Here is a 23,217-nt window from a genome sequence, read left to right as displayed (position 1 = left end):
GGTGAAATGAAAAGTCAAACTGAGTAGAATAAGGAAAAAGAAGATAAAAGTTATCAGCTTAAATTACTACCTAAAAACACTGTTTGGGGAATTCCCTGCGGTCCAGTGGTAAGGACTCCATGCTCACTGCCAAGGACCCAGGTTCAATCCCTGGTCGGGGAACTAAAATCCCACAAGCTGTGCAGCACAGCCAAAAAAACAAAACAAAACAAAAACAAAAACAACCACTGTCTGTACGAAAGGTATGTATGGTAACTGAAAGAGCACTCTGAAACAGTTCAACTCAAAAGCACATGATCACCCAGTCAAAATTTAAGGGCTACGCTGAGTAAGCCAACTCTGAGTTCTAATATCCCTGACATAAATTTATAGACTTTCAGATGTAAATTGCTTACCAAAACTTTTGATGTGCTGACTCTCTCTTTGATCTCTCGAATGCACTCAAGTTCTCTGTTCTGCACAGTGAAGGTCCCACTGCACCCAGCTATGTCGAAGAGGAAATTTTTCAGTATTACTTTCCCATTTTCTGTAAGGCCAACTTCAGGGTGGAACTGGACTCCATATAATTTTTTAGATTCATTTGCTATACCTTTATAGAGAAAATAATCATAAATTAAAAATTTTTCCTACTGAAAAGACTCAACCAGAACCCACAGTAATTCCTCACAACTTCTTCCTCCATAAATGTGGAAACTGATACAAATTAGTGGATTTTTAGCTATGGGGGAAAAAAATACAAATAAAAACTACATTGCCATGGTGCAGCTTTATAAAGGTCTTTCCTTATACAGCAATTAATGAACTACATGACCTTGAAATAAGTCCTACAGAGATAATTCACAGTACCCTCACTTCTCTACCTAGGTCACTGCAATTGTCTTGTCTATTTAATGCAGTGATAACTCGATTTTAGATCTCGGTCCCATATGCCTTCACATGCAATGTGCAGGTACCAATTTTCTATATTAGAACATCCTCATACATTAAACCTATCAGAATATTCTAAGTGTTTCTTTCTTGGGTACTATTAACCAAATATAACTTCATTGACTTGATTAATGTGTTTCTGACACTTTATCATCTATAAAGCAGCAGATGTTTAGATGTTTTACATAGACATGTACTTCCCCGTATCTATGGCTCTGAGATATTATTCCAGGGTTTCAACATCTGACAATCAGTGTGATATATCACACTGACAAAATGAAAGATAAAAATATGGTCATCTCAATAGATACAGAAAAAGCAATAGATAAAATTCAACATCATACGTGATAAAAACTCTCAACAAACTGGGTAGAGAAGGAACGTACCTCAACATAATAAAGGCCATATACAACAAGTCCACAATTAACATACTCAGTGGTGAAAAGCTTTTCTTCTAAGATCAGGAACAAAACAAGAATTCAACAAGTACTGGACGTCCTAGCCAGACCAGTCAGGCCAGAAAAAAGAAATAAAATCATCCATATTGAAAACGAAAAAGTAAAACTGTCTCTATTTGCAGATGCCACAACACTGTCTCTAGGAAGCCCTAGAGATTCTACCAAAATGCTGTTAGAACTAATAAATTATTTCAGCAAGCTTGCAGAAAAGAAAATCAACCTACAGAAATCAATTGTGTGTGTACCAACAACAAACTATCAGCAGCAGAAATTAAGAAAACATTGCCATCAACAAAATCAAAAAGAATAAAACACTTAGGAATAAATTTAACCAAAAAGGTGAAAGATCTGTACACTGAACATTGTAAGACCTTGATGAAAGAAACTGAGGAAGGAAAAAATAAAAAGATATTCCATGTTCATGGATTAGAATAATTACTACTACTAAAATGTCAATTCTCACCAAAGTAATCTACAGACTGAATTCAATCTCTATCAAAAGTGGCAAAGTAGAAAAGTGGTGACCTAGGAACTGGGGGATGAGGGGAATAGGGAGAGGTTGGTTAAAGGGTACAAATTCTTGGGTTTAAGATGAATAAGGTCTGAGGATCTAATGTATAATATGGTGACTATAGCTGATAGCAAATTTCAGTGATCCAATACAGTGTTAAGAGAGTAGAAATTAAATGTTCTCACCAAAAAAAAGTAAATACAGTTGACCCTTGAACAATGCAAGGCTTAGGGTTACCTACCCTTTGTGCAGTCAAAAATCTGCATATAACTTTACAGTCAGCCCTCTGGATCTGCAATTCCACATCCACAGTTTCAACCAACCACAGATCACATAATACTGAAGGACACATTTAGCGAAAAAAATCCACGTATAAGTTGACCCACACAGTTCAAAACCGTGTTTTTCAAGGATCAACTGTATGTGAGGTGATGGATGGGTTAATTAACTCAGTGGGGAAAAATCCTTTCACAATGTATATCAAATCATCACATTGTACCCTTTAAATATTTTACAATTTTGTCAATTATACCTCAATAAAGCTGGAAAAGTTAAATTTTAAAAACAGTTGGGAGAAAAAAACCCACCAACCTAAAATTCTGTGCCCTGAGAAATTACACTTCAAAAATGCAGGAAAAATAAAAAACTTTCTCAAACGAACAAAAATTGAGGCCGTTTGTTGCCAGGAGACTACCTTGCAAGAAATATTAAAAGAAGTTCTTTAGGAAGATTGGTTCAAGATGGCGGAGTAGAAGGACGTGCACTCACTCCCTCTTGCAAGAGCACTGGAATCACAACTAACTGCTGAACAATAATTGACAGGAAGACACTGGAACTCATCAAAAAAGATACCCCACATCCAAAGACAAAGGAGAAGCCACAATGAGATGGTAGGAGGGGCGTAATCACAATAAAAGTAAATCCCATAACTGCAGGGTGGGTGACTCACAAACTGGAGAACAATTATACCACAGAAGTCCACCCACTGGAGTGAAGGTACTGAGCCACACGTCAGGCTTCCCAACCTGGGGGTCCGGCAACAGGAGGAGGAATTCCTAGAGAATCAGACTTTGAAGGCTAGCGTGATTTGACTGCAGGACTTCGACAGGACTGGGGGAAACAAGAGACTCCACTCTTGTAGGGCACACACTAAGTAGTGTGTGTGTCGGGACCCGGGGAAGGAGGAGTGACCCATAGGAGACTGAACCAGACCTCCCTACTAGTGTTGGAGGGTCTCCTGCAGAGGTGGGGGGTGGCTGTGTCTCACCATAGGGACAAGGACACTGACAACAGAAGTTATGGGAAGTACTCCTTGGCTTGAGCCCTCCCAGAGTCTGACATTAGCCCCACCAAAGAGCTGGGTGGGCTCCAGTGCTGGGTACCTCAGGCCAAAAAACCAACAGGAGGGAACCCAGACCCACTCATCAACAGACAAGAAGATTAAAGTTTTACTGAGCTCTGCCAGCCAGAGCAACACAGAGCTCTACCCAACACCAGTCTGTCCCATCAGGAAGCTTGCACAAGACACTTAGATAGCCTCATCCACCAGAGGGCAGACAGCAGAAGCAAGAAGAACTACAATTCTGCAGCCTCTGGAAGGAAAACCACATTCACAGAAAGACAGACAAGATGAAAAGGCAGAGGACTTTGTACCAGATGAAGGAACAACATAAAACCCCAGAAAAATAACTAAATGCAGACAGGCAACCTTCCAAAAAAAGAATTCAGAATAATGATAGTGAAGATGATCCAGGACCTCGGAAAAAGAATGGAGGCAAAGATTGAGAAGATGCAAGAAATGTATAACAAAGACCTAGAAGAATTAAAGAACAAACACCTAGAAGAATAAAAGAACAAAGAAAGAGAGATGAAGAATACAACAACGGAAATGAAAAATACACTAGAAGGAAACAACAGCAGAATAACAGAGGTCGAAGAACAGATAAGTGACCTGGAAGAGAGAATGGTGGAATTGACTGCCGCAGAACAGAATAAAAAAAAAAGAATGAAAGGAAATGAAGACAGCCTAAGAGACCTCTGGGACAACATTAAACACAACAACATTCGCGTTACAGGGGTCCCAGAAGGAGAACAAAGAGAGAAAGGACCCGAAAAAATATTTGAAGTGATTATAGTTGAAAGCTTCCCTAACATGGGAAAGGATATAGCCATCCAAATCCAGGAAGAGCAGAGAGTCCCAGGCAGGATAAACCCAAGGAGAAACACGCCTAGACACATAATCAATTTGACAAAAATTAAAGACAAGGAAAAATTATTGAAAGCAACAAGGGAAAAACGACAAAGAACATACAAGGGAACTCCCATAAGGTTAACAGCTGATTTCTCAGCAGAAACTCTACAAGCCAGAAGGGAGTGGCATGATATACTTAAAGTGATGAAAGGGAAGAACCTACAACCAAGATTACTCTAGCCAGCAAGGATCTCATTCAGATTTGACAGAGAAATCAAAAGCTTTACAGACAAGCAAAAGCTAAGAGAATTCAGCACCACCAAACCAGCTCTACAACAAATGCTAAAGGAACTTCTCTAAGTGGGAAACATAAGAGAAGAAAAGGACCTACAAAAACAAACCCAAAACAATTAAGAAAATGTTAATAGGAACATACATATCGATAATTACCTTAAATGTGAATGGATTAAATGCTCCAACCAAAAGACACAGGCTCAATGAATGGATAGAAGAGCAAGACCCATATATATACTGTCTACAAGAGACTCACATCAGACCTACAGACACAAACAGACTGAAAGTGAGGAGATGGAAAAAGATATTCCATGCAAATGGAAATCAAAAGAAAGCAGGAGTAGCAATACTCATATCACATAAAATAGACTTAAAAATAAAGAATGTTACAAGAGACAAGGAAGGATGATCAAGGGGGGATCAATCCAAGAAGAAAATATAACAATTATAAATATATATGCACCCAACATAGGCGCACCCCAATACGTAAGGTAACTGCTAACAGCTATAAAAGAAGAAATCAACAGTAACACAATAATAGTGGGGGACTTTAACACCTTACTTACACCAATGGACATATCATCCAGACAGAAAATTAATAAGGAAACACAAGCTTTAAATGACACAATAGACGAGATAGAGTTAATTGATATTTATAGGACATTCCATCCAAAAACAGCAGATTACACTTTCTTCTCATTTGCACACACAACCTTCTCCAGGATAGATCACATCTTGGGTCACAAATCAAGCCTCAGTAAATTTAAGAAAATTGAAATCATATCAACATCTTTTCCAACCACAAAGCTATGAGAGTAGAAATGAATTACAGGGAAAAAAAACATAAAAAACACAAACACATGGAGGCTAAACAATAAGTTACTAAATAACCAAGAGATCACTTAAGAAATCAAAGAGGAAATCAAAAAATACCTAGAGACAAGTGACAATGCAAACACGATGATCCAAAACCTATGGGATGCAGCAAAAGCAGTGCTAAGAGGGAAATTTATAGCAATACATACCTACCTCAAGAAACAAGAAAAATCTCAAATAAACAATCTAACCTTACACCTAAAGGAACTAGAGAAAGAAGAACAAACAAAATCCAAAGTTAGTAAAAGGAAAGAAATCATAAAGATCAGAGCAGAAATAAATGAAATAGAAACAGAAAACAATAGCAAGATCAATAAAACTAAAAGCTGGTTCTTTAAGAAGATAAACAAAATTGATAAACCATTGGCCAGACTCATCAACAGGGAGAGGACTCAAATCAATAAAATTAGAAATGAAAAAGGAGAAGTTACAACAGACAACGCAGAAATACAAAGCATCCTAAGAGACTACTACAAGCAATTTCATGCCAATAAAATGGACAACCTGGAAGAAATGGACAAATTCTTAGAAAGATATAACCTTCCAAGACTGAACCAGGAAGAAATAGAAAATATGAACAGACCAATCACAAGTAATGAAATTGAAACTCTGATTAAACATCTTCCAGCAAAGAAAAGTCCAGGACCAGATGGCTTCACAGGTGAACCCTATCAAACATTTAGAGAAGAGCTAACACCCATCCTTCTCAAACTCTTCCAAAAAATTGCAGAGGAAGGAAAACTCCCAAACTCATTCTATGAGGCCACCATCACCCTGATACCAAAATCAGACAAAGATACTAGCAAAAAAGAAAATTACAGACCAATATCACTGATGAATATACATGCAAAAATCCTCAACAAAATACTAGCAAACAGAATCCAGCAACACATTAAAAGGATCATACACTGTGATCAAGTGGGATTTATCCCAGGGATGCAAGGATTCTTCAATATATGCAAATCAATCAATGTGATACACCATATTAACAAATTAAAGAATAAAAACCATATGATCATTTCAATAGACGCAGAAAAAGCTTTTGACAAAATTCAACACCCATTTACAATAAAAACTCTCCAGAAAGTAAGCATAGAGGGAACCTACCTGAACATAATAAGAGCCATATATGACAAACCCACAGCAAACATCATTCTCAATGGTGAAAAACTGAAAGCATTTCCTCTAAGATCAGGAACGAGACAAGGATATCCACTCTCGCCACTATTATTCAACATAGTTTTGGAAGTCCTAGCCACGGCAATCAGAGAAGAAAAAGAAATAAAAGGAATACAAATTGGAAAAGAAGAAGTAAAACTGTCACTGTTTGCAGATGACATACTATACATAGAGAATCCTAAAGATGCCAGCAGATAACTACTAGAGCTAATGAATGAAACTGGTACAGTTGCAGGATGCAAAATTAATACACAGAAATTTCTTGCATTCCTATAAACTAACAACAAACGATCAGAAAGAGAAATTAAGGAAACAATCCCATTCACCACTGCAACAAATAGAATAAAATACCTAGGAATAAACCTGCCTAAGGAGTTAAAAGACCTGTACTCTGAAAACTATAAGACACTGATGAAAGAAATCAAAGATGACACAAACAGATGCAGAGATATACCATGTTCTTGGATTGGAAGAATCAATATTGTGAAAAGGACTGTACTACCCAAGGCAATCTATAGGTTCAATGCAATCCCTATCAAATTACCAGTGGCATTTTTTTTACAGAACCAGAACAAAAAAAACTTAAAATTCGGAGACACAAAAGACCCCAAATAGCCAAAGCAGTCTTGTGGGAAAAAAACGGAGCTGGAGGAATCAGTCTCCCTGACTTCAGACTATACTACAAAGCTACAGTAATCAAGACAATATGGTGCTGGCACAAAAACAGAAATAAAGATCAATGGAACAGGATAGAAAACCCAGAGATAAACCCACGCATATATGGTCACCTTATCTTTGATAAAGGAGGCAAGAATATACAGTGGAGAAAAGACAGCCTCTTCAATAAGTGGTGCTGGGAAAACAGGACAGCTACATGTAAAAGAATGAAATTAGAACACTCCATAACTCCATACACAAAAATAAACTCAAAATGGATTAGAGGCCTAAATGTAAGGCCAGACACTATAAAACTCTTAGAGGAAAACATAAGAAGAACACTTTTTGACATAAATCACAGCAACCTCTTTTTTGACCCACCTCCTAGAGTAATGGAAATAAAAACAAAAATAAACAAACGGGACCTAATGAAACTTAAAAGCTTTTGCACAACAAAGGAAACTATAAACAAGACAAAAAGGCAATCTTCAGAATGGGAGAAAATATTTGCAAACGAATCAATGGACAAAGGATTAATCTCCAAAATATATAAACAGCTCATGCAGCTCAACAGTAAAAAAACAAACAACCCAATCAAAAAATGGGCAGAAGACCTAAATAGACATTTCTCCAAAGAAGACATACAGATGGCCAAGAGGCTCATGAAAAGCTGCTCAACACCACTAATTATTAGAGAAATGCAAATCAAAACTACAATGAGGTAACACCTCACACCAGTTAGAATGGGCATCATCAGAAAATGTACCAACAAATGCTGGAGAGGGTGTGGAGAAAAGGGATCCCTCTTGCACTGTTGGTGGGAATGTAAACTGATACAGCCACTATGGAGAACAGTATGGAGGTTCCTTAAAAAACTAAAAATAGAACTACCGTATGACCCAGCAATCCCACTACTGGCCACATACCCAGAGAAAACCGTAATTCAAAAAGACACATGCACCTCAATGTTCACTGCAGCACTATTTACAATAGCCAGGCCATGGAAGCAACCTAAATACCTATCGACAGACAAATGGATAAAGAAGATGTGGTACATATATACAATGGAATATTACTCAGCCATAATAAGGAACAAAATTGGGTCATTTGTAGAGATGTAGATGGATGTAGAGACTCTCATACAGAGTGAAATAAGTCAGAAAGAGAAAAACAAGTATCGTATAATAATGCATATATGTGGAACCTAGAAAAATGGTACAGAGGAATTGGTTTGCAGGGCAGCAATAGAGGCACAGATGTAGAGAACCAATGTATTGACACCACAGGGGGAAAGTGGTGGGGGGGGAGATGAATAGGGAGATTGGGATTGACATGTATACACTAATATGTATAAAATAGATAACTAATAAGAACCTGCTGTATAAAAAAGATAAATAAAATAAAATTCAAAAAAAAAGTTCTTTAGAGAGAAGGAAAATGATAAAGATCAGAAACTTGGATCTACATAAAAAAGAGCATCAGAGAAGGAATAAATAAAGGTAAAATTAAAACTTTCTTCTTCCTAATTGATCTGATAACTTTATTCAGAATAATAGCAACAGTGATACAATTATGTATGCTTATAGATAGATATGCTTATTCATGCTTACTTGTTAAGTGAAATGAATTGACAGCAATGTACAAGGGATGAGAGAAAAGAATTAGGTTTATTTTGTTATTATAAGGTACACTACTTGTGAAGTGGTACAGTGTTATTTCAAAGAGAATTTGGGTTAGTTGTAAATGTATATTGTAAAATCTAGGGCAACTTTTTCTAGTAAAAAAGTAAAAAAAAAATAGAACTGATATGCAGAAAAGAGAAAATGGGATCACATAAAATGCTCAATTAAAATCACAAAAGGGAGAAAAAGACTAGAAGACAAAAATACGAGCAAAGAACAAGGACAACAAATAGAAAACAGTAACAGATATAGTAGATATTAATCCAACACTATCAATAATCACTTTAAACTCCAATAGTCTAAATGCATCAATTAAAAGACAGAGGTTGTCATAGTGGATCAAGAAGAAAACCTAACTATATATGTTGTCTACAAGAAATCCACTTTAAATATAAAGACACAGATCAAAAGTAAATGGATAGAGAATGATATATCATGATAACACTAATTATAAGATAGCATGGGTAAATACATTAATGTCAAACAGAGAAGACTTCAGCCAAGAAAAGTTATCAGGGATAAAGAGGGGCATATATATAATGATAAAGGGGTTCATTCCTAAAGAAGACATAATAATCCTTAATGCGTGTGCACCTAACAGGAAAGCATCAAAATAGATGAGGCAAAAACTGATATAATTATAGGAAGAAATACATGAATCAACTACTGCAGTTAAGATTTCAACATCCTTCTGTCAGAAATAGAGCCAATTACTGTAATCCATCACATCAATAGGCTAAAGAAGAAAAATTATATGATCATATCAATAGATGCAGAAAAAGCATATGAAATAGATCCAAACACCCATTCATGATTAAAACTCTCAGGAGACTAGAAATAGAGGGGGACATCAATTTGATAAAGACTATCTTCTACAGCCTACAGCTAACATCATATCTAACCATGAGAAACTCAAAACTTTCCCACTAAGATCAGGAACGAAGTAAGGATGTTCCCTCTCACCATTGCTTTTCAACATCATCATAAAAGTCCTAGCTAATGCCATAGGACAGGAAAAGGAAATAGAACTAATAAATGATTACAACAAATTTGCTGGATACAAGGTTAACACACAAGAGTTCATTGCTTTCCCATATACCAGCAATGAACAAGTGGAATTTAAATTAAAAATACAATTAACATTAGCACGCCCCCCCCCAAATGAAATACTTTGGTATAAATCTAACAAAATATGTTTAAGATCTATATGAGAACCCAATCACTCCTAAGCACTTCTACCTCTACCACCTGGTTCCTTACGCAGTCTCCTTTCCTGATTACTACCATAGATTTCTAGCTGGTCTCTGCTTCTACATTTAATGGTCTCTTTTCTCCTCACTGTAGCCAGGGTAATCCTGAAATCAGATTGTGTCTCTCTCTCCTTTGTTCAAAACTCCACCTCACTATGAGTAAAGCCAACATTTTCACAATGGCCTCAAAGGTCCTGGTGTTCTGGTTCCCAACAACCTCTCTGACCTCATCTTCTATCACACACTCCATGCTTACTCTGCTGTAACCATGTGGCTTCCTTGCTGTTCCTTAAACAAGGTCCCATCCCAGGAACTCACTCTGTACTGCTATTTACTCTTTCCCCAAATACCCAAAAGGGTCAGCACTTACTTCCTCCATGTCTAATATCATCTAATAGGAACACCATCTCCATCTCTGAATACCCCATCTAAAACAGTAACAGTCCTAACCACACATTCCACAACACTCTTCTCTTCTATTTATTTTTTCAGTGCATTTAAACGGGTCCAACACCCGACTTATTTTGTATTTATCTGTGTTCTGTCTGTCCCACACCTCCCCCATCTCTGCCCTCACCAACTATAACATTAAACAGAGGTTTTGTCCATTTTGTTCACTGGCACCTAGAACTGTGCCTGGCACATGTGGGTACTCAGATATTTGTTGAATGAATTAAAATACATAAGCTCATCTACCACTATTGATCTCGTATACGAAATAAAAACCTGTCAATATAAAAACCATTCCTGATAATTCCTATGCTAATACATTAATCTGTTAAGTAACTGCAGGTAGAATACTCAATTCAATTTATCCATTACAAATTTTTTTTCAACTTTTTAGGTGTAGCATATCAAATAAGAACTTTATTGATAACCCCACTTTTTTCTTTTGCAGATATCCAGGATTTCCAGTGATTATTTACATTACAATTATTTAACTAAGCAAGTTAAAAAAAAAAAAATCACAAACTGCCAGAAAATGAACTCCTCTTCCTCAAAAAAAACAGAGAACAAAAAATGGTTTAGAGCATGCGCTGGCAAACTTCCTACAAAGGGTTAGATAGTATAAACTTTAAGCTTGGTGGGACACATACATATAGTCCCTGTTGTTTATTATAACCCTTTAATAATGTAAAAATCATTCTTAGTTCCTAAACATAGAAAAACAGGCTACAGGCTGGATTTGACCCACAGGTAATAGTCTGCCAACCCTGGTTCAGAGAAATGCCCTGAATGCTTAGTCTGGTGTTTTATAGCATCCAAGATACATGCCTATATATACCTAAGAAAAGCATAAAAAAAGGACAATTATGAATACAGCATGCTGGAGAGGTAAATAGTTCTCAGATTTTTCCTGAGTTGTAATAGCTGTATTTTATGTCTGAAAAACATATTAGAATAAATATTTTTAAAAGTATTTCAGAGCAAACTAGTAAGTGACTTCTAGATAATCCTTCTACTATTAAATACCCTTCATAAATTAATGGTTGACCCTACAACATTTACAATATCTTTAAAAAAATAAGAAACATCAAAAACAGTACCTCATACAGAAACATATGCTTATAGGCTTCTCAGATAAATTTTTTACAATAAAATCTGCAAGTTTTAGAATTTTTACCTGCCACAACATTCCCAGAACGTGCCACAACCTTGAATACATCGGCTACTTTGTCTACACTATCTCCATGGGTAAGCAAAACAATTTCTTCCTTCTGAAGGCCCCTAATAAAAAAATAAAACAATAGACAAATAGCTTAATTATTAGACATGATTAATGGATTCTTTTTCTTTATTTTTTTCTAGCTTTATTGAGATATAATAACATATATAACATTATGTAAGTTTAAGGTGTACAATGTGATGATTTCATATACATATATATTGTGAAATGATTACTATAGTAGAAGTTAGTTAACATATCCACCACCTCACACAGTTACCATTTTTTGTGTGTGGTGAGAGCATTTAAGATCCACTCTCTTAGCGACTTTCAAATATACAATACGGTGTTGTTAACTGTAGTCATCATGCTGTACATAAGATTCCTAGAACTTATTCATCTTATAATTGGTAGTTTTTTGCTTTAGAAATACTAGCTTCTTCTGTGTGTAAATCAAGAAAAGAGAGAAAGTATGTAACAGTGCAACACTGCTAGAATTTAAACTTATTCTGTCCATTATAAAGCAAATAACAATAATAAATTTCAAAAAAAAAAAGACAATCCATAAAAATTGAAAACTGAAACAATATATAAAGTTGTTATTTTTTTAAACTTTTTATTTTATGTTGGAGTATAGTTGATTAACAATGTTGAGCTAGTTTCAGGTGTACAACAAAGTGATTCAGTTATACATATACATGTACCTATTCTTTTTCAAATTCTTTTCCCAATTAGGTTGTTACATAATATTGAGCAGAGTTCCCTGTGCTATGCAGTAGGTCCTTGTTGGTTATCCATTTTAAATACAGCAGCGTGTACATGTCAGTCCCACACTCCCTGACTCTCCCCACCCCCAGCCCGTCCCCCCCCCGCCCCGTAACTGTAAGTTCATTCTCTAAGTCTGTGAGTAAAAAATCAATAAATAAAGTTGGTAATATAACGCCCCCCCCAGCACACACACACAATTTCAAGAGGCTATAAGATAATAATTTCAAAATTATATCTCTATTGGAATTTATCTTAAGGACAGAAGCAATTAATGGCATGGATTAAAACAGATGTAAGTAACATTTATCAAATGCAATTGTGTGGACTTTCTTTGGACCCTGATGCAAACAAATCAACCATAAAAAGATATTTTTTACATTATGAAAAAATCTGAACAAGGACTTGGTATTAAATAATATTAAGAAATAAAAAATTTTAAATAAAGCAAGAAGATAAAGTACTTTAAAAGCAAAAGGACATTTTACAGTTGTTATTATTGTCATCACTATTACTTAGGATTAGTGTAGGTTGTAACTGAGTACCAGGATTTTAGAACTATAAAGATAGAAAAACTTTAAATGTTAACCAGATCTTTACATTTAAAGCCTCCTGTAGTATCACCTTCTACCAGCAAGATTCCTGAAGTAGTTCTCAAGAGTAGTCACTTGAGATACAGATCAATGTAAGCAACACCTCTCCATTATGAAGTAGAACAGGCACTGGATTTCAAAAATGTATTTTGGCAATGAGCAGCTTCAGTTTATAAAATTATTTTGAGCAACTCTGGCTTTTTTTATTAATATCCCTTTGAAAACAAGAATCTTTGAATACAGATATACTTATTTTTGTTCTTTCTAGTATTAAAGAAAAGCCAGCCACAGCCAGTTCTGTATAAAAACTGGGAAATCTCCATTTCAGATAAAAGTTCTTAACTTGAATTTTAAAATTTCTGATCTGTCCAATTTGGAGAACACTATTCATTAAGAATTAATTTAGGCACAACTCAATGGAGGCTGTAAGAATATGTTAATAAAACAAATCTATAAAAATAATTAGCACAGTTATAAGAAATGATAATAAAAATAACATGTGCACATTAATTGACATCAGCCAGTGTTCTACAGATTGAATGCAGTTAGGGAGAAATGTGATTTTTAAATAAAAATGAAATTTAGTTCAAAAAAAAGTAAGTGAGTAACTCTATCAATAGTCCACCTAAATGGGCTATATCCAAAACATGGGAAAACCCCAAAAAAGAAAGCAAGTGACTAAAACTTAAGTTTTCTGGTCTTTCAGGAAGCTAAATGAAAACTCAGCTATTTTTTTTAGTAAGGCAGAAGATAAATGATTCTAGAAAGCCAATGAACAGCTCATTCACCAATCTTCAAACAAATTAGAGCTACTGTACCTAATCTATTATCACCTAGCAATAAAATCAATTAATACATTCACTGTATTAAAGACAGTACACCAAGTATAGTTATGCTCAGATACAGTAGAGAAAGTGAGGAAGAGGGAAATAAAACACATATTTAGTAATGAGTCCAGCAATGGGTAGCTTGCTAAGTACCCAGAGCAAGAACATGGTAGAGGAAGAGGTAGTATACAAATGCAGGACAGTTTAAGACGTTATCCATTTGCCACATCTGTCATACTAATGTTTAGAATCACACTCTACTAAAAGAGTGAAAAGGGAAAACTACAAATGTTGGCATCACAATATGCTGTCCCAAAGAGGGGTTCAAGACTGCACAGGTGCTTTTAAATTATGTCATTAAGTGCTTTTCTTATCCCTAATTAGCATCACTGAGATCTGCTGCTGTCTTGACACTCAATTGGAAGACAAATATGACAATTAACACCTTTGGCCATTACTGTGGCCTTAATTTTGTCTAAGAATTACAGAATCTCCAATTTTGAAGAATAACATACCCAGCTGTAAGTTAGTTAATCTACTAACATTCTTATTGATCTAAAAATATCTTTAATACCTGAATAACGAGCATGTGTTATCCACACTAATACTGAAGACTCCATCTTCTCTAACACTTTTTTTGTGCACAGTACCTCCAAATACCTTATTCATCATCTGTTCAAAGAAAAAATAAATTGATGTTAATATAAATCAAAAGAAAATTACTCAATTTCTTACATTAATAATTTACGTTTCTTATTTTTAGGATAGCTGTTATGTTTGTGCCCAAAAAATAAAGGAAGTCTGATAACTGTAGATAACTTGGTGTTATTATATATAATAATAAAGTTCTTAAAAGGCATAGTTATAAAACAAAACTAGATTAATAAATATTAACCTCAGGTCAAATTCCTAAACACTGGCAAATTTTCCATTTAGTGTACTTTTAATTCATCTGTTAAAAATAGGGATTTCTTTAACACTTACATCTATTTAATTTTAAAGAATTTTAAAAGGCACTTTGAGCTTAGAAAGTACCTAGTTGGTATTAAAACCAGGCAGATATAAATTCCTCCAAACTGTTTAATCTTTGGCCCCAAAGGAATAGTCTAAAAGTCTGTAGAAGGCTGTGCTGTGGAGATGGGATAAGCAATAAAATCTGGTCTTTCAATTAAATTTATTTGTTCAAATCCCATACACCTACAGACTTTTATTTTAAGTGGTCTCTACATTCTGACCCTTCTTGTGTCAATCTTCTTATTTATCACTTACATATGTCCAAACACCCCCAACACCAAACAGATACACACAAGATTTTTAGGAACATTAAATCTGCATCGATAAAATCATTACAACCCATCTTGGTATGTCTGTTCCACAACAGGTGTCATAAGATATCTGCCACAACAATATGTGATGCAGGTTGACCCAGCCCCCAACAGAAAAGCAGGCAGAGGGCTAAATAAATGTTCATTCTTGTGATGCACAATGGCATATTCTTCAAAACCATCAGCAAATGCTGCCCCCTACATTCTCCTCTCAGACATTCACAATTAACCTTCCTGCAATAAAGGTTTGGGTTAAGTCCAGCAATTAAAAAAACCCCTGCTAACCCTTGTTTAGCCCAGTATTTCCCAAACTAAAGACTCGTAAGTAAAACACTTTCTGCAGCACCTTAACCAACACAGTTTAGGAAACACTGCTGCAGTCTAATCAGTCCCCTTGCCTCCAGTCTTGCCTATCTTCCAGCCTATATTCCAGAGATCTACGAATGTCAGCTACTAAAATATAAATATGATTGTGTTAGTCCATTATTAAATTCTTAATGGCTCTCAATCATCTACATCTGGGTTGGTAAATTTTTCCTGTAAAGGGCCAAAGAGTAAGTATTTTAGCCTTTGCAGGCCCTACTGTCTCTGGAGCAACTGTTCAACTCTTGTCGTCGTTAACACAAAAGCATCCACAGACAATACTTAAAGGACTGGATGTGGCAGTGTTCCAATAAACTTTATTTATGAGCACTGAAATTTGAATTTCACTTAATTTTCACATGTCACAAAATGTAATTTTTTTTTAAATGGTTTTCAACTCCAACCATAAAAACCATTTTAAAATCATAAAAACCATTCTTAGCTTGCAGGTCATACAAAAACAGGCAGTGGGCCAGCTTTGGCAGCAGGCTGTAGTTTGCTGGCCCCTTGTCTACAGGATAAAGTCCAAGTCCCTTATATGGAACACAGACTTTTCAATACATTGCCCCCATCTAATTTCACCTCTCATCTTCCCTGTCATTCTCTTCAGGTCTCTTCACAGTCCCAGGGGCCTAACAAAGTATGTGGCCCAGAGCAGTCAGTCATTCAAATTTGCTGAATGAAAAATGAATGTTTTCCTCTACACCACTCAATGAACCCCGTGCACCTCTGCCTCCTCTAATTTGCAGTTCTTAATTAGAAGACAGCTGAATGATCAAGATAACCAAAGCTGTTGGAACTCTACACAATTTAAAAGTCCACAAAGTCTAAATTAAAGGCTTTTACAAAGCCAAAGGCTTGAAGTAAAATTTAAAGCTATCTCATCTGTTCAGAAGGCTTTCATGCTTATTCTTGGTTCCTGACTATGTATGCTACTTAAGGGTGAAAATACAAGGAGTTGAAAGACCAGCTAAGTGTGTGTATGGGAGAAGGGAATAACTTTATGTAGAGTAAAACACTTTACTTTGTTAAAATTTTGTTTTAATATTCTATTTTGACTTAAGGAAATGGTTTTCAGTATGGATTCCTGATAATCTCGAGGTCCTTAATGCCTCAAAAAAAACCCCTGTAAGTCTACTAGGTCTACCACTCTAATTGGGTCAGCTTCCCTCTTATCTGTCTTACATGCCAAGGTTTTAAAATAAATCTTAGATTTGGGAGGGGGAAATGGAAGGAAATTCCACCAATAAAAACAATTTGACAAAACCTGTGGGAGTGTATAAAGAAGCCAAATGCTTATAATAAAGATGTTTCTTTAAAAAAAAATGAAATTATAGTGAAGAGAGAAGTCACAATCTAGAAAGTATATGCAATATATATGATTAGCAGAAGTTTAGTATCCAGCATATATAAAAACAATCTAAAAAATTCAACAGAAAAATGTGCAAAAATCACAAATAAGCTTTTACAGCAAAGCAGACACTAATGACTAATGGCAAATAAACACATGAATCTCAAAATAAGGAAAATGACCATTAAGACTACAACATGATGTCATTTAACACCTCTTCAGCTAGGCAAATTCAGGGAAAAAAAAAAAAACTTAACCTTGTCAAGGCCTGGCAGGGATATAGAGCAGAAGGAATTTTTATATACTTATATACTGCTCTGGGAATGTACTTTGGGGGCAAATATCATTTCCTAGTGAAGCTGAGACTCGGCATTTCAATTAATGATTAGCCTAGAGAAAAGTCTGTGTATGTACAATACCAGATGAAGAGTCCAAAAATATTCATGGCAGTATCTGTAATAGCAAAAACCTGGGAAAAGACCAGCAATACTAACAGTGGAATGTATAATTAATTTGTGCTACATTCAAACAATAAACTCAGTAGTGAAGGGCTTCCCTGGTGGCGCAGTGGTTGAGAATCTGCCTGCCAATGCAGGGGACACGGGTTCGAGCCCTGGTCTGGGAAGATCTCACATGCCGCGGAGCAACTTGGCCTGTGAGCCACAATTGCTGAGCCTGCACATCTGGAGCCTGTGCTCCGCAACAAGAGAGGCTGCGATAGTGAGAGGCCCCCGCACCGTGATGAAGAGTGGCCCCCGCTTGCTGCAACTACAGAAAGCCCTAGCACAGAAACGAAGACCCAACACAGCCATAAATAAATTAAGTAATTTTAAAAAAAACTCAGTAGTGAAAATAAAATTAATCTCAAAACCAAAAATGAAAATACACGAAGTATGATTTCACTTATATTAAGGTCAACAGGCAAAACTAAGTAAAATATTATTTAGAAATACAATATGTATAAAGCTACAAAGAAAAGAAAGGGAATGAATAACATTTCAGGAAAGTGTTACCTCTTGCAGGAAGAGAGAAGAATGTAGAATGGAAAAAAGCATAAAGAGTTTTAAAAGTTCTACTAATGTTCTATTTCTTATGCTGAGTGGGGCATAAACGGTAATAGAGGTAATGGGAGCAAGGAGCAGGACAGACTTTTTTCTTCCAAAGCAAAGAACTACCAGGAAGCAATCAGAAAGACTCTTGACAAGAGTTAATGGCAAAAGATGGTACAGAAGACATTGAAATAACTAAAATTTCAGGATGCCATGGAGGGGGCAAAGGTATATACCAGAGTGAGACCTTTGGTGCTAAAATTACTCAACTAAGAGTCACTAAGAAGTGGTAGTCCTTTACAAACAGCATATTAGCTACACGGTATTATTTATTTATTTATCAATATTTTATATAAAGACAATTTCTGCCCAAAGGACCAAGATCAGCCTATTCCCTTATACTACAATGAAAGTACAGATGACAAAGGCAAAATTTTTTATGCATTTAACATAAGCAGGCCGGGCTCTGGCTACCATAGACCCTTACTGAATGACAGAAAAATGTGGTCTTACAATTATAAGGGGGTACTGACATAATGGAGAAACAGTCAGCTGCTATCATTTAAATTAAGGGAGCATTTTCCAGACCTATTTCACTCTAAGTGGGTGCCAAAAAAATATCTTGTGAGACTCTTCCTTACAAAATGTTATAATGCCTCTCAATACACTAAAAACCATTTAATTACAGGTTGTGCTGGACTTCCCTGGCTGTCCAGTGGTTAAGACTCTACACTTCCAACGCAAGGGGGGCAGGTTCGATCCCTGGTCGGGGAACTAAGATCCTACATGCTGTGTAGTATGGCCAAAAATTTCTTTTTTTAAAATTGTAATTATTAGTTGTGCTTTATGATTAATATTGACTACTCAGGCAAGGAAGATCAATAAATTATGTAAATACATTACATCATGGGGCAAAGACATATTTAAAAAAAAAGTCAGCCAATTGCCAATGTTAAATCTGATCAGGAAACAGGCTCTTATGAGAAAACATATTAGAATACTAGGTGGGAAAATCTAAAAATAAGCTATTATCCAAGTCAAATTTATAATCACCAGTTGACTTTTCGGAGCATATTACAGGGGAAAAAGAACCTTTTACTATAAAATTCTTGTTGCCTAGATAAGAAAATATCCATTATTACAGATTTTGTATTTTATATATTTATAGTCAGCATTTCCTCTAAATCAGTGGAAAACCATAACAATCAATTAACAAGAAGCAAAATCTGGTAAAGCTGTTTTGCAGACCAGTGATTTCTAATAGTCTGCCCTTGTATCAAGAGTAGGAATAATAAAAATATTCACATTCTTACGTGAACATTGATTTATGTTTCCTTCCTTTACTGAAAGCTCCAGAGACAGCTATTAGAAAATATATTGGTCTGTTCACTTTCTAACTTTTGAATAGCTTCCCTTTGTGCATTATTCATATCAATACACAAGTTTCAACCAGGTTGTTTAAAAAAAGACAATTCACTGTTCTGCTCACTACTGAAATGAGGAGGATCCCAAAATGGCACCAACACTGGTGTCCTCATGGTAGAATAAGCTCCCAAAATAGCTGCCTCCAGTGTCTATGTCCCCAGGGTGAGCTCCAATTGCCTCCTGCCTCTCCAGGAGACTCTCCAAGATCAGCAGGTGGGTCTGACCCAGGCTCCTTTTAAATTACTGCTTCTGCCCTGAGTCTTGGAGCGTGTGAGATTTTGTGTGCGCCCTTTAAGAGTGGAATCTGTATTTCCCACAACCCTCTGTCTCTCCCAAAAGTAAGCCCCACTGGCCTTCAAAGCCAAATGTTCTGGGGGTTCATTTTCCTGGTGCAGGACCCCTGGGCTGGGGAGCCCAATATGGGGCTCTGACTTTGGGGGAAACCTCTGCAATTGTAATTATTCTCCCATTTGTGGGTCACCCGTGCAGGGCTGTGTTTTGACTGTAACTCTGACCCTCCTACCCATTTCATTGTGGTTCCTTCTTTATATCTTTAGCTGTAGAAGACCTCTTCTGCTAGATTCTCATCAATAGTTGCTCTGTAAATAGTCGTAATTTTGGTGTGCCCATGAGATGAGGTGAACTCAGGGTTTTCCTATTCCACCATCTTGGCCGCTCCCCTACATATATTTAATTAACATTACAGTGAAGACACCTGGCAGACACCATCTTAACAAAATAATCAAAATGAACATCACTTATCATGATATTAATTGACATAATGTGCCTCCTAATGAGATGCTCTGAGAAGAGCACAGCATTACTTCTGTGGTATTCCTGCCAAAAATACATAACCTGAATCTAACAATGAGTAAACATCAAACAAACCAAGATTGAGGACTACTCTACAAGGTAACTGGAATGTACTTTTTTCTTAATTGCCAAGGCCATGAAAGAGAAGGAAAGATTGAGGAATGATTCCAAACTAAAGTAATGTAAAGCGACATGACAACCTAATACAACACATGGTCCTAGACTGGATTCATGAATTATAAGAGACATTAACGAGACCAACAGTGAAATGTGAATGGAGTCTGTGGATCAGATGCTAACATTGAGTCAATGTTAACTTCCTGATTTTGATAATTGTACTCTGGTTATGTAGGACAGAATTCTAGTACTTAGGATACAACAAGTAACAGAACACCTTGTTTGCAAATTACTCTCAAAATGGTTTAAAATGTCATAATTGGGGAACTGAGTAAAAGTATACAGGAGCTCTGTGAACTACTTCTGCAACTTTTATGTGTATTTAAATGTCTAAGTTTTTTTTTTAATGGACAGTGTTTTGTTGTAAGCAGTAATATAGTTCCTTTTCTGAAAATCCCCACGGAAGTCAGTTCTGCCATACTAGTGTAGCAACTCATAAACAGTTGTAATATGAACAAATTATCTCATATAACTAAATATCCTACTTACTCTAAAGATAGAAAATACTAATACAGTAGGAGTCACAAGCAGAATACATTAACTCTTAAGGCAAATTCATAGATGTATATACCTGCATGCCATAGCAAATTCCAAGAACAGGCTTGCCAATAGTGAATATTGCTGGATCAAACCAGGGAGCATCTTCTGCATACACGGAATTAGGTCCTCCAGAGATGATAATAGCACTGTGGATTTAAGAAAGAGAGTAATGAAGAATCTCTAACTGCTAATTTTTATACAAGGTCTATGCCCTCTCTTGCTTGTACCACTGAGGGAGACTCGATACAGATTCAGAGGTTTTGTTATGTTTTCAGTATGCTGTAGCAGATCCAGATTCCATCAGCCTATTAACAGCCTCTTACACAGCTTAATTTTTTTTTTTTTTTTTTTGGCCACAGCATGCGGGATCTTCGTTCCCTGACCAGGGATTGAACACGTGCCCCCTGCAGTGGAAGCGCAGAGTCTTAACCACTGGACCGCCAGGGAAGTCCTCTACACAGCTTACTTATTTTTACTCTACTTTATTGCAATACATGGAAGTTTATCAATTCAACAAACACTTGTTAATAAGTACAAACTTCCAAATATATAAAACCAATGTTTCAATCTATGAAGGTTAGCCTGTGTTTGTTTTGTTTCCTCATCAATGAAGGAAGTAAATGAGAATTCTAAAGTGAGATGGTGAAAATACAGGTCTCCTGAGAGGTCAGGAGTGAAGCAGGTCACAGTAGGACAAGTGAAGGTATTATGAAGGCCCTGGATTACGCAGGGCAAAATACTCTATAATAAAGGATGGCAGAAAATGTGAAGAATTACCTAACTTTGCCTGTTTAAAACCTGTCCAATAGTCCCAACAATTTTACCTGAGACCTAGGAATAAGAGCTAACACGACTTGCCTCACATGCCCTGCTCTCAGAACCGTGGTCAGTATTATCACTTAACTACATTACAATTTATAGAGCATTCCATCGGTTAACTTGGGAATAGAACTATTCATATAAAGAAAGCTGAAAACTGAGGCCTATATTCCTCACCTGGCCTCTAATACAGCTAACTTTGGTCCTCAGCATTCAATCAAAAACTTTTAGAACACTTTAATGTTATGATTTTTACATAAAAATTCAGATTTCTAGATTGTCTTTAGGAAAAACAAGGGAAAAAATCTGCTAATATTGGACTTTCACCCTTACGTAGCCACAAATAACTGGAATCACAGAGAGACTTGCACCTTCAGACTACTCATGCTCTCCAGTTTACACAATACAGGCATACTTATGCCCTTTAATCAATTTAAGGTATCCTCAAACTCATTTTAAGTTTGAGTTTGCAGGAATCCTAATTTATCTATATTTCTAAAGGAAAATGCATTCCAAGATATAACCAAAATCTACTTACAAACAAAATTGGATTACAATTCACCTTATAATTAGTGGCTGCCTGCCATGTAAAAACATATAAACTAAAATGCTAGACTTATAATACATCCAGAAAAATAATATAAGTCAAATTCATAAAAATTACTCAACAAGCTAATGTATTTTTTTAAAATATATAACAATAATTTAAGTGAGCACAAAAGCCCTACTCTTAAAACCTTGTATTGGTAACATGAATTTTGGTATACATTATGTCTGTCAGCTTATCTCTTGCAAAACAGACTGAAGATAATCTACTCAGATGATAAACGTGACATCTTTAAGATAACAATTTTAAAGGGGAATGGGGCTAGCCCTAAGGGTAGATATGTAACCTAGCCTCTTAAAAATGCAGAAGCTAAAACTCTCTAAAACATACTTAATAATCAAAATCTCTAGAATTTCAGTATTTAGTTTGTATTTAGTTTTATAAAGGACAACCACCATGCAACTGCCCAGCATCCCTCATTAATCTGCTAAACAACTCAAGGCTATAAAGATTCTTAATACTATTAAAAAGAAAAGGCAATGGACTTAGTCAAGGATAAAACTCAAGCTGCACTTAAGCCAATTATGAAAATTCTTATCTCAGTAAGTCTTGAGAAGAGCTAATCACTCATTCTGAGTTTTCTATTTCTACCCTGCTATTATTTTGAAACAACTTGCAATTACAAGGCCCACGAAGTCCTAAGGCATTCCAGATACCAATTTTATGTATCAAGCAAATCAAGTTTCTAAAAACAGGTAGGTTAAGATGTCTCTCAAGTCATAAACCTAAAATTTATTCTAGAAAAAGGGTGGTCAAATAACTATCTCAGCAGAAAGGATTATAGTAATGAAAGCCACAGTGCTATAGTTCCTATTCTTCTACAGAGAAAAGAAGCTATAGGCATAAGCAGGACCTAGAAACTGTTGATGATC

The 23,217-nt window shown here is 36.0% G+C and overlaps 1 protein-coding gene across 1 annotated transcript in view; it reads right to left on the bottom strand.

The window, feature by feature from the left end:
- GMPS (guanine monophosphate synthase) overlaps positions 1-23,217 on the bottom strand; it is a 91,088-nt gene that overhangs the window by 30,765 nt on the left and 37,106 nt on the right. The window contains exons 3-6 of the mRNA XM_057545440.1: positions 20,951-21,065; positions 14,451-14,548; positions 11,650-11,753; positions 396-589 (exon numbers count right to left, since the gene is read on the bottom strand). Of these exons, the coding sequence (XP_057401423.1) occupies positions 396-589; positions 11,650-11,753; positions 14,451-14,548; positions 20,951-21,065 (511 nt within the window). The remainder of the gene's footprint in view (positions 1-395; positions 590-11,649; positions 11,754-14,450; positions 14,549-20,950; positions 21,066-23,217) is intronic.

This window comes from Balaenoptera acutorostrata, chromosome 4 (genome assembly GCF_949987535.1).
Source record: "Balaenoptera acutorostrata chromosome 4, mBalAcu1.1, whole genome shotgun sequence".
Classification (NCBI taxonomy): Eukaryota; Metazoa; Chordata; class Mammalia; order Artiodactyla; family Balaenopteridae; genus Balaenoptera; species Balaenoptera acutorostrata.
The sequence above is the reverse complement of the archived record's forward strand: the minus strand, read 5'-3'. Positions and strand labels throughout refer to the sequence as shown.